The 16611-nt window shown below is 43.7% G+C and overlaps 1 protein-coding gene across 6 annotated transcripts in view; it reads left to right on the top strand.

Moving 5' to 3' along the window:
- Positions 1–16611, top strand: part of MALRD1 (MAM and LDL receptor class A domain containing 1) — a 752096-nt gene that overhangs the window by 422587 nt on the left and 312898 nt on the right. For all 6 annotated transcript variants that reach the window (XM_077154409.1, XM_077154433.1, XM_077154399.1 and 3 more), the window contains exons 28-29: positions 11761–11994; positions 13372–13529. In XM_077154409.1, coding sequence (XP_077010524.1) covers positions 11761–11994; positions 13372–13529 — 392 coding nt within the window. The remainder of the gene's footprint in view (positions 1–11760; positions 11995–13371; positions 13530–16611) is intronic.

The raw sequence follows: 16611 nt of genomic DNA, 5'->3' as shown, positions 1-16611 counted from the left end.
TTATATGTTACCACCATTTGCAAAAAAAGACACAAAAGAGACAATGACAATTGAATGCAATGCATAAGCTTGAACTAGATCTGATAATGGAGGAGAGAGGCTCAAGAGGCATTATTGAGACCATAGGGAAAAGTGGATCATGCAGCATAAGCTCTGTGTCAATGTCAGAGCCCTTGAACTTGGTAACTGCAATGAATACGTTTACATAGTGGGTGTCCTTGATCGTAGGAAATGCACCTGGAAGTAATAACTGGAAAAGGAGCATGAGGTATGCTGTCTACTCTGCAATGTTTATAAAATACATAGGGAAAGGAAGGAAGGAAGAGAGAGAGAAGGGAACATTGAATGTGGTAAAGTGTTAAAAGTTGGTAAATCTGAGTATCAGAGTGGTTCTCTGTATTGGAGTTCTCTGTATTACACTGGAGTTCTCTGTATTATTTTGTATTATATTTACAACTTTCCAGCAACTCTGAAATTATTTCAAACAAAATGTATAAAAAGAAGAGAAATTTGCACATTGCCTACTATGAATGGCATATGAAATAGCAAATGCATTAATTAAAATAAATTCAAGCATGGTTTATCCCAATTAATTAAAACAACCTGTCTGCACAAATGACAGTTATGTTTATGTGTACAAATACTGTGGATTTGTTTTGCTTCTTACTAACATACGTTAGCTTAAATGATCTGTTTTCTCCTCCTTTGCATTAGCTAACTGCCTCCCTTTCCTTACGTCAGACCTGCTTTAACTGGGCCAGCAGGGTTCACATTAGGGAAAGGTCTAAACTGGGATTCTGACTGTAGAGGTCTGCATATAGTAGGGAAATCTTTGTTAAAACTTGCTTCAAGCATGCTTTGAGTAACTGGATGAGTGTGGCCAGTGTTTAATCAAGGGTGAGCACCTAGATGTGCTTAAGCCTTTGTGGTGAACGGGTGGGTGCCCAGCCCGGCCCACCTTATGGGGTCTGTCAGCCCCAACAGCGCCGTGTGTCTGCCTGGCTACAGGGCCCAGCAGCGCCCAGCCCCAAAGGTGATTCGCCATTGTGCTGAGGAATCTCAGCCCACTGAGAGGGGATGCCAGTGGAGCCGTATGCGCAGAGGGGTGGTCAGGGCTGTGTTTTGAGGAAGTCCCTCTGGAGATGCATTTGCAGCGTGAATGCAGGACATCTGAGGTCAAGGAGAGATGGGAGGCTCTGAGGTCCCTTGAGAGGTGACGCTCTAGAGGAGATTTAGGAGTAAGAAGGGAAGTGGCTAGAGATGCCTTGGATTTAAGAAGTGAAGGAGGAGCCGTGACCAAGGGTTACTGCTGGGTTTACCCTGAATTCTCTTTTTCACTACCTACCTCCTTTTTGGCTTTACCATAAACATCTCATACGCTGCTAAAAATCTCCTCCTAGGTTCTAAATATTTCTGTGCAGCATTTCGTTCCTTATACATCCTTTTCTAAAGTGAAAGTTGGTTCTCCTTTAAGTTTCCTCCATCGCTGTCTGGAATGTTCCATCTCCACCTCTCACACCTCAGTCCAGAGCTCTGTCTACACTCTTATCCCTCGTCCAGCTGACACCTGCCCAGGGAGCTGCAGCCTGTACTGTCCTGGACTCCCCAGCAGCAACCTCACTTCCAGCTTGTCTTCACCCTCGTGTTCAGCCCTGGTTCTAGCATCATGGTACTATTTCTCAAATAAAATGAATATTTATTTAAATACATGTACAAAGTATTATCAAAAAATAGCTTAGAGAGAAAAGTAAGTTTTCTTCAGGCTTCTGTCCCATGTTCCTCTTTCCAGAAGAAATCATTATTAACTCTTTCTTATGTATCTTTCCAGAGACGTCCAATAAAGAGCAGCACACGCATGTGTGCATGTGTGTACGTGCGTGCGCGTGCCTCTTTCCTCATGTGTGTGCATGTGTGTATGTGCCTCTTTCCTCATGTGTGTTCATGTGTGTACGTGTGTGCACATGCCTCTTTCCTAGTGTGTGTGCATGTGTGTACGTGTGTGTGCGTGCCTCTTTCCTCGTGTGTGTGCAGGTGTGTACGTGTGTGCGCGTGCCTCTTTCCTCATGTGTGTGCAGGTGTGTACATATGTGCGTATGCCTCTTTCCTTGTGTGTGTGTACATGTGCCTCTTTCCTCATGTAGGTGTCTCTTTCCTTGAGTGTGCAAACAGAACCACCACTCTCCATCTGCTTCTTTCTTTTTTCTTATTTAAAAATCTGATCTTTCTTTACTCTGTTAGCCAAACAAAATTCCAGTTGCATCAAAGGTTTAAAAGTTAAAAAAATGGAAAAATGAAATCACAAAGTATTAGGACATAGTATTTGATTTAAAGTTGGATTGTGGGAAACCATAAATGGGATAATTGAAAAACCTGACTGCGTAGAAATGCAAAGCTGAATTTTCTAAAACGACTTTGATCTTGAGGTTTATCCCCAGATTGCAATTCTAGCTGCAGCCCCTGCTTGTGGAAGTAGCTGCATTTGTGATGTCTTTAACAAAACCAATTGTCCTTAAATGTTTAAAGTCTACATTAGGTATACCATAAGATTATTTCATTTTTACATTGGCTGACAGAAAGAAAATATTTCACTGAGCTGCCTTCATATTACCTTTTATATTTGAATTCAAAACTTTAGTAAATATTGATATTTAATCAAACCTCCTTTCCTTGCTTCTATGAATCTGATGCACTATAAACTTCAGGGGTACATACTGTTCTCCATACCACTGCATCAGAAATTGCCTAAGACAGGGTCCTTGAGGAACATTTATCTTTGAGGTTACCTCTGAGTGCTTTTCCAGTATAGAATTTGAATTAGAATCATATTAGTATGTTAGAATTTCTTAAATATCAAATATTTAAAATGGCTAATCAGAGCCCAGAAATAGATCCACAGAAGTATAGTCAAATTTATCTTTGTCAAAGGAGCAAGGACAACTCAATGGAGAAAAGATGCATTTTTCAACAGATGGTGCTGGGACAACTGGACATTCACATACAAAAAAAAATGTGAGTCTAGACAGACCTTCCCCCTTTCACAAATATCGCCTCAAAATGACCGTAGAACTAAATGCAAGAGCCCAAACCCATAAAACTTCTAGAAGATAGCACAGGAGAAAATGTAAGTAACATTGGATTTGGTGATGACTTTTTGTTTTTAGAAGTTGAAAGTTTAGAGAAAAATCATGCATAAAACAGTGAGTTTACATACACTCCCTACTATTAACTCCTGGTATTAGTGTGCTGCATTTGCTGCAATTAATGAAAGAACATTTTTACAGTTGTATGATAAACTATAGTCCCTGGTTTACTTTAGGGTTCACTGTTTGTGGGAATGACTTTTTGATCTGACACTAAAATCACCATCCATGAAAGAAAAAATTGATAAATTGAACTTGATTAAAATGAAAGACTCCTGCTCCCCAAAGAACATTGTTAAAAGAATGGAAAAAGAAGCCACCGGCTGAGAAAATATTAGCAAAAAAAAAAAATGTCTGACAAAAGACTTACATGCAAAATATACAAAGAACTTTTAAAGCTCAATACCAGGAAAACAAACCAAATCTTACAGTGGGACTTTGCAGGGGAAACGTCTTCATGCTTCCAAGGAGCAAGGCTGGACGTGGGTCCCGACTGGCTGGTGACTGCTGTACCAGGCAGGTGTCCGCTTTTAGGGGTTTCCTTGGCAATGAGCTCTTGCCCTGGGTCCGTCACAAGCAGAGGCAAATTAGATATTGTCCAAACCCTATAGCTGCAGCCTCAATCTTCGTCGTTACAGATAGCATCACTCAGTTATTCAAAGGGCATTTTCTTCAGTCCTGATCAGCATGACAAAATTTGCACTAGCAAAGCTAACGCTCATGTTCATTAAGAATGGCTTGTATTCCTCAGTTTGTTTTTTTAATTGCCTACTTTTTCTTAAACTAGGCTTCCTTCCATTCTTTCCATTCTTAATGTAAATCCCAATTGCTTCATCTACTTTTCATCAACACCTTAGACCACTGCCACCCGTTGTATGGTGTTTCTTTCCACAATACACTGAATAAATTGTATCACTCATATGATCTTCTTTCACGCTAACATCAAAGTAGAGTCCACAGCACCTTTGTATTTTTAAGTTTTTGCTGCAAATGACTAAGGATGTGTGTGCACTGGTTTGAAACTGTTGTAGACCCCAGAAAAACCATGTTCTTTTTCCTAATCCAGTCTCGTGGGGGCAGACATATCACTTAGGGTGGGGTTTTCTGATTAGGTTACTTCCGGTTACTTCCATGGAGATGTGACCCACACCATCGTGGGTGGGACCTTTTGATTAGGTGGCTTCTTTGGAGTTGTGTCTCCACCTATTCAAGGTGGGTCTTAATCCGCTTTCTGGAGCCCTTTCAGAGGGAACCACTTCGGAAAAAGCTCAGAGCCCACACAGACAGAGATGTTCGGAGATGCAGAAAGAAAATACCCTCAGGAAAGCTGCTTGAAACCAGAGACCAAAGGACCAGCAGACACCAGCCACATGCCTTCCTGGCTGACAGGTGTTCTGGACTCTTTGGCCTTTCCTGAGTCAGAGTCTTTCCCTGAATTCCTTAATTTGGACATTTTTATGGGCTTAGAACTGTAAACTTGTAACTTAATAAATTCCCTTTATAAAAGCCAACCCATTTTTGATATATTGTATTCTGGCAGCTTTAACTAAAACAAGGGGACAACGAAGAAGATTAAAAATAACAAATATGGAGTGATTTAAAATGTTTTAGGATCTCCCAAATCAATTGGCCTGCAATTTCTGAACTACTTCAGTGGGAAGTACTAGAAGCCTATGGACTTTATCATCTATCCTCACCCAAAGGGTGCGCCCCTCTATCTAACTCTCTTCCGACAGAAGTAGGACTGAAAAGTGAGAAAAAGAAAGGCAGCCTCTGACTTCCAGACCTGGCCTGGCACGAAGGGCTGGGCCTTTGTGTGGCTGTGACATTTGCACCTGGTTTTGGTGTCCTCCTGCTGGACATAACTTCACGGAACCAACCTCAGTGAAAGCCGCTCTGTGACCAAGACGAAAACAAGGTCCCTGTGTAATCACGTCTAAACTTGAACAAAACACAGACATTGTCTAGTCCCAAAGAATGACCCAACATCCCCATTTGACTCATATGAGTGAAAGCTGCTTCTAACCAGTTAAAAATTTAGCCCTTTTCTAGTCTTTCTCTTTTAGTTGAATTCCTTAAGACAGCCAATCATAGATTTCCTCTGCTTCCTTGTCCTCTCCACAGAATAACCCAACCAAACTCGGACCTTCTAGTAAGTTCTTCCCAGCCCCCTCTGACCAAGGTACCCCACAGGTGCCCCTGGTGAGTGCTCTCACTGGGACATTATGCTCTGTCACCCCCAAAATAACACATTGTATATTTCCAAGACAAAAACCTTCATGCATTTCACAACATCAGGAAATTGACGTTGATACAGTATTTTTATCTAATTTTCATGCCTCATTCAAACTTCTTTGTCTTAATAATGTCCATTATGTATGTTTTCAGGATCCAATCAAGAAGCACACACATTTAGTTTTGTTTCTTCAGGTTTTTTTTCATGTGCAATGATTCTGCAGCTTCCCTTTGTCTTTTTTGACATCTTCAAAGAGTAGAGGCCTTTAGTTTTGTAGAATATCACTCAATTTGTGTCTGACAGTTTCTTCTAGTGATTAGTTTCAGTGTATGCACTTTTCATGAATATTACATACATGATACATTATTTTCAAAGCATCTCCTTGGAAAGTATATGGAGATGTTTTTTCAGATAATTGGTGATGGAAAGTTTGATCACCTTTTGAGGTGGTATCTACTAGATTTTTCCACTGTAAAGTTCCACTGTGAATGCTTTCCTTTGTCACCTGTGAGGAATTTGTAGAGAGCTACTTTGAGGCTATGTGTTCACCTTCTTTTTCCCCATCACACGCTTACCCTTTGATGATTTTTACTTGAATCCATTATTATTATTATGGTGATTTTCTAGCACTGTTATTTATTAGATGACATGAAGAGATTTTTCTTACCTTCTCCCTCTCTCTTTCTTAGTGTTATAATACATGATTTTAAGTATATTTTACATCATATGTTATTTTCGTTTATTCTGAACTTACTAAATAGAGTTGGTATGTGTATCCATTTGACTTATACAATGTACCCATTTTGAGTCAGGTGGGCCGTATGTGCCTGTTTCACTATCACCTTTTTTGACAAAGCATTCCATCACCCAGAAATTCCATTTCCATTCCTTGTACCCAGCCTTAGGCCACCCCTCATCTGCCTCCCTGAAAAAATCAGATTTATCTTCTTTACAGGTCTTTATAAATGAAACCATAAACAGGTGAACTATTTTGCATGTGTTTTTTTTTCCACTTAGCATAAAATGATGGAGATACAAACATATTATCCTGTGATTTGAAGGTTGTTCACTTACGCTACTGAGTGGCAATCCCAATTTATTTATTCTGCAGTGTTTGGGTGGAGATTTGGGTTGTTTCCAATTCGGGGCTTCTTGTTAATGATGCTATGAACATTGGTGTCCAAGTCTTTAGGTGGACATAGGTTTTCATTTCTCTCGGCTAAATGTCTAATAGGAGAATTGCTGGTTTGTCTGGTATTCTATTTTTAACTCAGTAGAAAACCACCAATATCTGAGAGCTCTAGTTGCTATTTCTTTTACAACTCTGAGTATTTTCTATGTTTTTAATTTTAGCCATGCTAATGGGTGTGTTGTGATGTCTTATGGTATGCATGTTTAATCTACCTTTCACTTACTAATGACGTGCATTCTTCTGTGACTTAGTCATTGGTTATGAAGGGTCAGTTTAAATCTTGTCCTCATTTTTTTTTTGAATTGTTAGTTTTCTTAGCACTGAGTTGTAAGAATTATTTACTTATTATCAATATGTGTCTTTTGTCAGAATATTTTGTGTGATTTTGGTTTAAATATATTCTGTCCTGTGTCTTGTTTTTCATTTTCCAAATTGTGTCTCTTGGCAAGCAAACGTATTCAATTGATTGTCTAATTTAGAGTTTTTAAAGATGCTCTTTCTTTTCATAGCTAATCTTAGTATTCTTTGTACAATTCAAGACCATAAAAATACTCTCCTTATTTCCCTCTAAAAGTTTCATGGTTTTAGCTTTCATGTTTAGGTCTCTAATCCATTTAAGATCATTTTTGTGGATGGTGTGTAGTATGAAGTAAGGAATTTTTCATCCAACCTGGGTATTCCATTGTTCTAGCATCATGTACTGAAAAGACTTTTCCTTCTTGATTGAGTTATTATCTTGAAACCTTTGTTGAAAATCAGTTGATCATGTTCTTGTGAGTTTGTTTCTGAAAATTTATCCCAATCAACTGATAAAATAAGTCAGTGCCCTATTGTAATTTCATAGTGTATTTTACTGTAGCTTTCTGATATATCTTGAGATCAGGTACTGTAAGTCTGCCAACTTTGTAGCTAATCTAGATATTTGCATTTACATACATATTTTGGAATTTTAAATTTCAACAAAGTTCCTGCTTTAATTTTGATTTGGATTACATTGAAATTATAGATGAACTTGGGGAAAATTAAGTTCTTGCCAAGAATGAGTTTATGATCCATAAACCTGTTATGTATCTCCATTATTAAGGGTCTCAAATATTTTTTGTTATCAATATTTTGTAGTTTTCAGTGTGAATGCTGGCACATACTGCTAAATTTATCCCTAAGCATTTCATGTTTTGGGATGCCAAAGGCTTAAGTCTGTCTCTGGATCTCTCTCTCTCTCTACGTAGCTTCCTTTTCTCCAGAACTCTGCCTGGCAAATTGAAGCTGCCCCAGCCTCCGTCTTCCCAGCTCAGTGAAATTCCTCCTTTGTGCTTGGCTTCACCTTTCTGAGTTACAATCTAGAAGGTGCCTCTGACCAGAAATCGAGAGCAAACATGGGGCTTGCCTGTTTTTCTCTTTTCTAAAGGATCATATTTCAATATTTTCTGTTGTTTGCCATCAGTTGTTCCATCTATTTTGCCTTGTTTATACTTGTTTGTGGCAGGAGGAGTCTTTCATACCTTTTATTCCCTCATACCTGGGAATAGAACTCCTCTCATTGCTTATTTTGATGTTCACATTATCTCAGATTTGGCCAGTGAGTTCCCCTGAAGATGGCTCTTAATAAGAACAAAAAAGCATTACGACTCCATCATTTTTTAGTACTTCTTCATTTTCTGGCACACACAATAAAATTCCAGGCTCGTGTTGAACTTTATTTTCTGCGGCTCTAAATGGACCATTATCCTAGGAGGCTGTGGTTCCTTGTAATGGGAAACAGTACTTATAAATTGTATAAAATTACAGAGTTTGGGCAAAAGGTTGACATAATTCAACTTACAGTAAAAGACCAATCTGGGTCTTTATTATGTAATAGACCTTGTTGGATGATAAGACCTTGGTGGGGTGGAGGATGAAATCAGGAGGGCATTGCAGTAAAACCACCTGAGATGGTAGCGCTTGGACTAAACCAGCAAGAGCAGAGGTGGAGAGATGTGTCCTGATGGTGGGGCTGGCAGTCGACAGAGTTCACTGAAAGTCTGGGTATGTGGGTTGTGAGATAAAATAAAGCACGTGATGCCTACAGCAACTTGAGTGTCACAGTCTTCCCGGAGACTGAAGGGACCCACCCAAAATTCAGTTGGGGTGCTGAGGCTGAGAGAGGGTGGAAAGTTTTACTGCTCATGCAATGGGGCAGTCCAGAGGGGAGAAGCAAGTTGGCTCCTGGTTTATATGGTGGCTACGGGTGGGCTGTGGGCAGGCGGGGGCTGTGTGCTTGGAACCCCCTGACCCAGACAGGGCCCAGGCCTAGGGAAGGGAGGGGAGAGGAGAGGCTCAACACTGGTCAGTGGTCAAGTGAAACGTTAGGCGGCTCTACGAGGCGGGCTCGACTCCATCCAGCTCCTTGTCAGAATTCTCCCATGTGTCTGGCAACAGAGAGTTGCTGCAAACAAAATGAAGAGGACTGTGCAGTGAGAAAATACAGTGGGAAGATTCCGAGCTTGGATCTGAGTTTGTTACATTTCAGTCTCTAAGATATACATTTGGAGGTTCTCAACCTTTAATAATTTTTTTCTCTTTTATAAAATTAGAGTGCCCACCAATTTTAAAAGCAGTTTTAAACAATACATTCACACAGAAATCATAGCAGTTTCATAAAAACTTTACTATCAGAATCACTTAAGGACATAAGCCCTACTCTTAGCCGATTTCTTTGGACACAATCCCAGGCATGGAAAATGACTGGAAGACATACAACTAACATGAATTGATAATTTCCCAGGATGTTCCTCAAAAAAGTCATTTTTGTGTGCTGTTGTTTGGGTAGAATCCACTATAGCAGTGAGATTTTCACTACTAATGAAGGGGATTCCTGTTCAAAATTATTCTTGTGAAAATATTTGAATTACTGTATTTTTTTACTTACACAGATTTTTACATTTAAAAGTCTAAAAACTTAATCATAATTATTATTCTCGAGCATTGGCTCCATTTACTGTGTGATCAGCTGCGACCCTTAGTGTGTTGCTCTGTAGAAACAGGCCAAACTATTTTCTTGTTTGCTTTAACAGAATTAGATTTTAGCTTGATTCAATCATTTTAGGAAAGAGCATCTTAAGAACCAGTTTTGTTTTTATTCCCCCAAACAATTGGAATTGACAGAATCTGTACAAATGCCAACCTACATAAAATGAAATGACTACTAATTCCTCAGATTCCCTGCAGCCTCGTGGGAAGTGATGCGTCTGGGCACAGCCCCTTCTCTGTGCCCCGCTGGTTTCCTGAGATGGTGGCCTGATATCTCTGCTCTTTATTAAGCCACCGGATTTGAAATAATCATTCTGAAGCCAGCAAGCCTGGGTTCCCATTGCACCTCTGCTTTGTAAAAATCAGCACATCTTTTAACATTTAGAATCCTCAGTTTTCTCTTCTACAAATGAGTGTTAATGTAAGCGAGCTCCACCCCTTTCTAGCTTGAAAGTGCTTTGATGCCACGATTCAGAGCCAAATTCTGTCGTTGAAACATAAAGGTCTTTTCTCTTGCACCCAATCTACTAAAACTAAACTGAACGGGGCACCCAAATAAAAAGTAGTTTAATCTCACAGTGCATGAAGGGGAAATGCAAGCAATTAACCCACACTGGGGAGTTTTGTTAGCATCAAAATGTATGACTGAAACATTTTTTTCAAAGGCTCTGCAAAGGGGAAGACCATTAAATTAGGCCACCTGGAACAAAGGGGCCAGGAAGAGGTTAGCACCCAAAATGATGTCAAATAAAAACACAAATCCAGACTTGATAAGGAAAGACTTTGTTGGAAATGGGGGTGGGGGGGAGGGCTCTACTGCAACAGCGGGAGGGGCTGTGAGTCTTAAGCCACACGGGGAGGAGACTTCTTTTAGTGCACCGTTTAGGAGGCACAAAATGTGGGGAGGCGTCCCAACCTTCAGTGCTTTACAGCATCCCATGGCTTAGGGAGGACCAGGAGCCCTGAATCCCCATTTTCTCCCCAGGGGTTTCCACTTGGCACTCAGTTCAGTGGCTCCCACTCCTCCCCTCTTGGACCTCTATTGTCTGAAATCTGAAAATGATCCACGACGTTAAGTTTCAGTGGGAGATTCTCCCGCAGCAGTGCTCAGCCCCCCAGCCCTGGGCCTCAGCTCGTGCCTCCACGCCACCCCACCTCCAGCCTCTCCTGTGGGAGCTGTGTCCTGGGTGTGAGGCAGGAGTGGTGGCACCAGGTCCTCTACTGGGAGAGGGAGAAGCTGGAAGGAAGGGAAATTTTCATCCTGTGGAGTCAGAGAGGAAACAGGACTGGAATGTCCCCAGCTGGGTCTCTGCACATGGTTTCCCCTGATGTATCGCTACATGTGCGGCCATATTCTCTCACGTTATTGGAGCATATGAACCACTTCATCATTACCAAGTCATTTTATTCTATTCATCCATCTATTTGACTGAGGGTTACTGACCACCACCTACCAAGGGCAGGTGCGTTTCTAGGCACTGATGATTATATATAAAATTATTTTCAATTATCTTATGTTCTTTAGGCTCTTACTATGTTCTCTTCTTTTATATTTGGAAACCGAAGCTCATTAAGTGTAGGTATGAGCCAAGTCCTATAAATCTCAAACCCAGGCGCTGTGCCGCCCAAGCGCTGCCCTTTCCCTTAGGCTTTCTGAACAAATCTCTGTGATTCTCACTGTTTTGCTGGAGGATTTCTTCCAAAATTAAGAAACAATTGACAAGTAACTGTGCATTTCGGAGCAAAGCATTTTGGAAAGTGGTCCGTTGCCTAAGTATGCATGGCCCTGCTCCCGAACTGTCCGTCACCTACTCGGCCAGCGCCGACTGCCGATGCCTCTGCGCAGGAGCTCTGGGGCCTAAAGATTTTGCTTCAGGATGAAAAATGGGAAGCCTCACTTTGGCTCTCAGACCTCATTTTTATCCTTCAGCACAGTCTACAACAAATGCAGCACTTGGGGAGACTCGGGGTGCTCTTCTAGATCAATAAGAGGACGCTGGCTGTTGCCTTTTTTTTTTCTTTTTCATTTGCAAATGGTCCATGGGGGCGGGGGGCGGGGTGGGGTGGGGGGGAGTTTGGTGCGGGCCAGTGCCTCAAGTGCTCAGCCCGCCCTCCTGGACATGCCCCAGGGTCTCGCGGACATGTTGGTTGGGCTCACCACTTTTGCTCTTTCTTTCTTTTAGGTCACTGCACAGGTGGTTCCTGGGAACTCGGGGACGGCGGGTGCCAGGGGCCGCGGCAGCGCTGTGACTTTGAGGCCGACCTTGGCGAGCCCGCGTGCGGCGGCTCCTGCACCTTCGAGCGCGGCTGGTGCGGCTGGCGGAACTCGCTGGCCGAGAACTTCGACTGGGTCCTGGGAGTCGGCGCGCGTCAGAGCCTCAGGCCCCCCGGGGACCACACGCTGGGGCGTGCGGAAGGTAGGTGACCGGCTCGCCGCCCGCTGGGACGGCGCCCAGAGCGCACAGCGCGACACGGTGGGGTGCGCGAGCCGGTGTGCGGGGCTGTGGGACCCGGGGCCGCACCGGCACCCACGTGCACCCACCCGCCCTCGGGGTCGCGGCTGTGCACCAGTGAGACTCTGCAGCACCCACGTCCACAGCCAGGTGGAGGTCCTCGCCACGTGGCCCGCTGCCCCTTTCTCCTCCCTCTGCCTCCTCCCAGCTGCGCCCACCATCCCACAGCTTTCTCTGCTTTAGGGCCTCTGGGCGTGTTGGATGAAGGCCAGCCTCGGTCAATTTGACCTTAATTTCTTACAGGATCCCATTTACAAATGAGTTGGTTCCTGCAGGACCAGGGGGTGGGGGGCTTGGACCTGTCTCTGGGGGGGCATGGTTCCCCCACAGCAGGTGGAGCAGACCCTGGGCAGGTGGCCGGTCTCCAGCATCCATCTGGGTCTGACTGGGGCAGGTAGGAGGGCGTGACTGTGCTGCCACCAGCCCCCTTTCTGCCACTTGGCTTGATCTTGAGTGAGTCGTTTAACTTTTCAGAGCTCAAATGCCTCAGCTGTCAAGTGGAGATCCTAAAATATTCCCCATGTACCAAACAGGGCTGTGGACACCGATTCGGGTGGAGGAGGTGAAGGGGAGGGGGTCTGGAGACTTGGCTGGGCAGTGTGACTGGCTCCACGCCTGTGTGGCTTGGTCTGGGGTGGGTGCTGAGGTCAGACGCTGGGCTCTGGGTCAGTGAGCAGGGGACATTAGCAAACGGAGAATAGGAAAAAGATACCTGGATCTTGAAAATTCTCCAGGCTGTAAAGAGACTAGAGGTGACCCTGCGAGGCTGGTGGAGGCAGGGAAGGGAGGAGCTCACCCCACTCCCACACCCACACCACCTGGGTGAGACGTTCTGGATGTGAGGATGCACCCGCATAACACTCTCTTCTGTGTGATTTAGAAGTCTAGGTATTTTATTTACATAGTCATCGGATGGCTGAGTTTGAAAGCGTGCCGTATGTCTATTTAAATTTCACAGGTAGTTTTTGCATCGTTTTACAACAACTGGACACTGGTTGGGGGGTCAATTAAATCATCCCTATAACTATCCTGTGGATTGGATGGCATACATATCCCGTCAGGTCCATTAATCTGCATACTGGGAGGCATTTTGCAAGAAGCAAAGATAGCTGGAAACTGTTCCGTCAATGAGCTAGAGGCACTGCTATTAGATTTCCTTTTCGTTTTAAGTGGAGATGCCTTTGGCAGCTATGCTGATATGAAATGTAATGAGAGATGGACCAGCTAAGCCGTTCCCTGGCCGTTGCTTCCATCACGTCTGAATCCTGTCCTTGCTCGCAGGGCACTTCCTGTACCTGGAGGCGACCCCGATGGGACTACGGGGTCAGGAAGCCCACCTGAAGAGCGCCATGTGGCGGGAGTCCAGCAGCGCCTGCACCCTGAGCTTCTGGTATTTCATCTCTGCTAAGGCCACAGGCTCCATCCGCGTTCTCACCAAGGTAGGTCTCCACCTGTGCTGCCCCCAGGTGTGGGGAGATGCCTGCAGGCAGCCCGCGGCCAGGGGGCTGAGCAGCCAGGGGGAACTGCCTTCCACCGGGCGGGGGTAGCTGTGGTGGTTCAAGCGCTGGGGGTGTTAGCAGGGCAAGGAGCCGCTGTGAGCGCCACATCATGCCCTGCCCGAGAGGCTCCTCTTAGGATGATGATGAGGCTGAGATATGCAAATTTCTTCTTCCTAGTGGGATGTTTCTCTCCCACTCCTTCTCGGTAAAGGAACCTAGATTGTTTGCACCTCGGAAAGAAGAGTGACTACCCGTTTTGCCTCCTAGAGGAGCATCCAGCAGGGAACCATTCATAGCCCCTGAGGTTTGGGCCCTGGGCCTGCGTGAGGGGCAGTGTGGAAAGTAAGGGGCACGTCGCCCAGCTGCTTGCTACCAGTGACGCCAACCCACGTTCAGTCACTGAGGACTAATCGGATGTCTCTGTCAGGGCTTTCATGTGGTATAACAAAGTGATAGTGTTCAGGGAACAAAATAACAAAGTTATTATTAATATTGATGAGACTTGCTTCCTATGCCTTCACCTGTTGGCGGGTTACAAGGGCATCCGGCAGAGATGGGTGTGCCTGTGCTCACTGCAAGAGTAGAGTTGGGGTTCCCAGAGAGTGTGCTTTAAAAGCATGCTGGCCAGCTGCTGTGTTGAGAGCCACGTGTGCGTGGTGACACGAGCCTGGCACTGCCGGGAAGGCCTGGCCTGAATACCGCTCAGACATCTGAACAGATGGCAGTTGATCGTCGCCGTTTTCTCTGAGACCCGGATTGACTTGATAACTCCAGACTCTTCTGTAATGAGGTACGAAAGCTGCCTGATAAAATGTGTGCAGCGAATGCCACGGTGATTTATTCTTATATTTAAACGAGGAAACTTGCTGAAATACAGCGCTTAAAGATTTGTCAGGAGCGATTTGCTTGTCATTCGAAAATGCACTATGTGGTTATGAAGTGAGTGGCTGCGAGCAGTCAGGTGTCACTTTTATGGTGCGCTTCCCTCGCGTTTACATTGCAACCCTCCTGTCTTATCACCACCAACTTCATATGACTACGCAATTGAAATCAAACTGCTTCGAGATATTTGTCTTCCTACTGGATAGAGTCATGAAGGACCCCCTACACCTTGTCCTATGATGTCATTGGGAATGTAAAAGCATTTTAAAGACTTTTCTTCTTGCTGTCCAGAAAGCCCACACTTATTTATAAAGTGTTTACCTACCTGTATTTAGTCGCATGGATTGTTCAGAAGAGAGATCTTTCATGACATATATTCATTTTTATATTCTTGGATTTCAGGACAACCATTTTCATTTTGGTGATGAATAGGTACATATTTCTGATCATCATTACAAAATGCCTGTTGGTCTTCTCCCTGTGGGGAACTGCTGGACTTCTCCCTGCGTCTTAGTTTGAAAGCATCCTAACCAGATGGCAAACTCAATGGGGGTAGAGCTGGTGTTTTGCTTTGCTTTCTCTTCATTCTTCAGCTTCTAAAATTTGCCAAATGTATTCATGAGTTCCATCTGGATGAGTGTCTCCTTTCTAGTCTCAGGAATGACTCCTTCTGTGTTTTCCCTCTTTCCCTCCACACTGAGTCCAAAGCAATCTGGAAGATTCCTTGCGTCTGTAAAATATCCCTTGACCACTTCAACCTGGCATGATTATTCCTTCTCTGAGCATCCCTTACAGCTCCAGAAATTATTTCTACTCGCAGGCTGTTAATGTGCGCATGTTCTATATCAGACAATGATTGTAAACTCTTGAGAGCAAAGTCTTGGGCCCTTACTCTTCCTGTGTCCATCTCGGCTCTTCCGAGAAATGGCTGAATGCAGGGGCTGCAGAAAGGAAGGGCTTCCTTGCTTGGCCACCACAGAATGCGGGAGGATCCTCAAGAAGGAATAGCCATCCTGTGCCAGATGAATGGCATTGAAGTTTCATCTGAAGAATTTGTCGTCTGAGTCTGAGCTCTGCAGTCAGACGGCAGCTCACAGCCCTTGCTCAGTGACTAGATGGCAGCGTAGCTCATGTGGGGTTGTCCTGCTTGAGTCCATGCAGCATGGATACAGCCTAAGGGTTACCACTTATTGAGCATCAGCTATCTGCTGACACCCACGGATTTGACGTAATTCCTCTGTGGTAAATAGTGTGAACCTCATTTTACTGCAGGAGTAGAAGCCTCACAGAGAAAAAGCAACCACCCTATGGCTACATACACTGGTAGCATTTATCAGTGACTGCAGAGATTGAAGTCTGGTATGTGGACAGCTGAAATTCATAGGGATTTCACCCACTGATTCCAGTAATGAGATGGAGGTTCTGTTTCACTGAAACCCAAATGCCATTGTAATAAAAACAAAATTAATAATAGTTCTTAGAATGAAGATGTATGATTCTTAAACGACCCCTATAATAAAGGAGTAGATTTAGGGAAATCCTTGCCAGAACCAAGAAAAGCTTAGGAAACCTTTCCTAAGAGAAGTATCATTTTACATATTGAACATTTTCTACTTTTCTTCTCTGTTTCTAGCTTTAGTCGCTTAACAGCCACTTTTCATTGTCATGGCAACAAATGTAATCACTTCCTCTGAAATCAAGGCATGAGCGAATAACAAGAAGATGAAAAATATTTTATTGAGAAGTTGGCATTAAAGTTTCTTTCATTTGAAGTTTGCTTTAATTATAAAGGCAAAAATATAGCTTCAAGGTTGAAAGCTAAATGTTTTTGCAGAGAAATACAATTTTTTTTATATATGATTAGTATTTTAGGGGATCAGAGAGTTTATAAGGTAGAGGATTGTTAACTATCATTAACTTCTTGGGCCAAACTAAGTATTTTGTGAGCTGGATTCAGCCTGCGGGGGCCTGTTGGCCTGTCTCATGTTACTCCATGTCCTCATTCATGGGAAACTCATTGGAGACTCAGAGCAATAAATTCAAGATCAAGGGTAAGTGGAAGAGCTACAACTCAAATGCAGATACTCTAAAACTAAGATGAGGATACTACGCAGTCTGCTAGGTTGGGGCCTTTCTAAAG

The sequence above is a fragment of the Tamandua tetradactyla genome, chromosome 1, assembly GCF_023851605.1.
Source record: "Tamandua tetradactyla isolate mTamTet1 chromosome 1, mTamTet1.pri, whole genome shotgun sequence".
Classification (NCBI taxonomy): Eukaryota; Metazoa; Chordata; class Mammalia; order Pilosa; family Myrmecophagidae; genus Tamandua; species Tamandua tetradactyla.
This window is presented reverse-complemented; position numbering and strand designations above follow the sequence as displayed.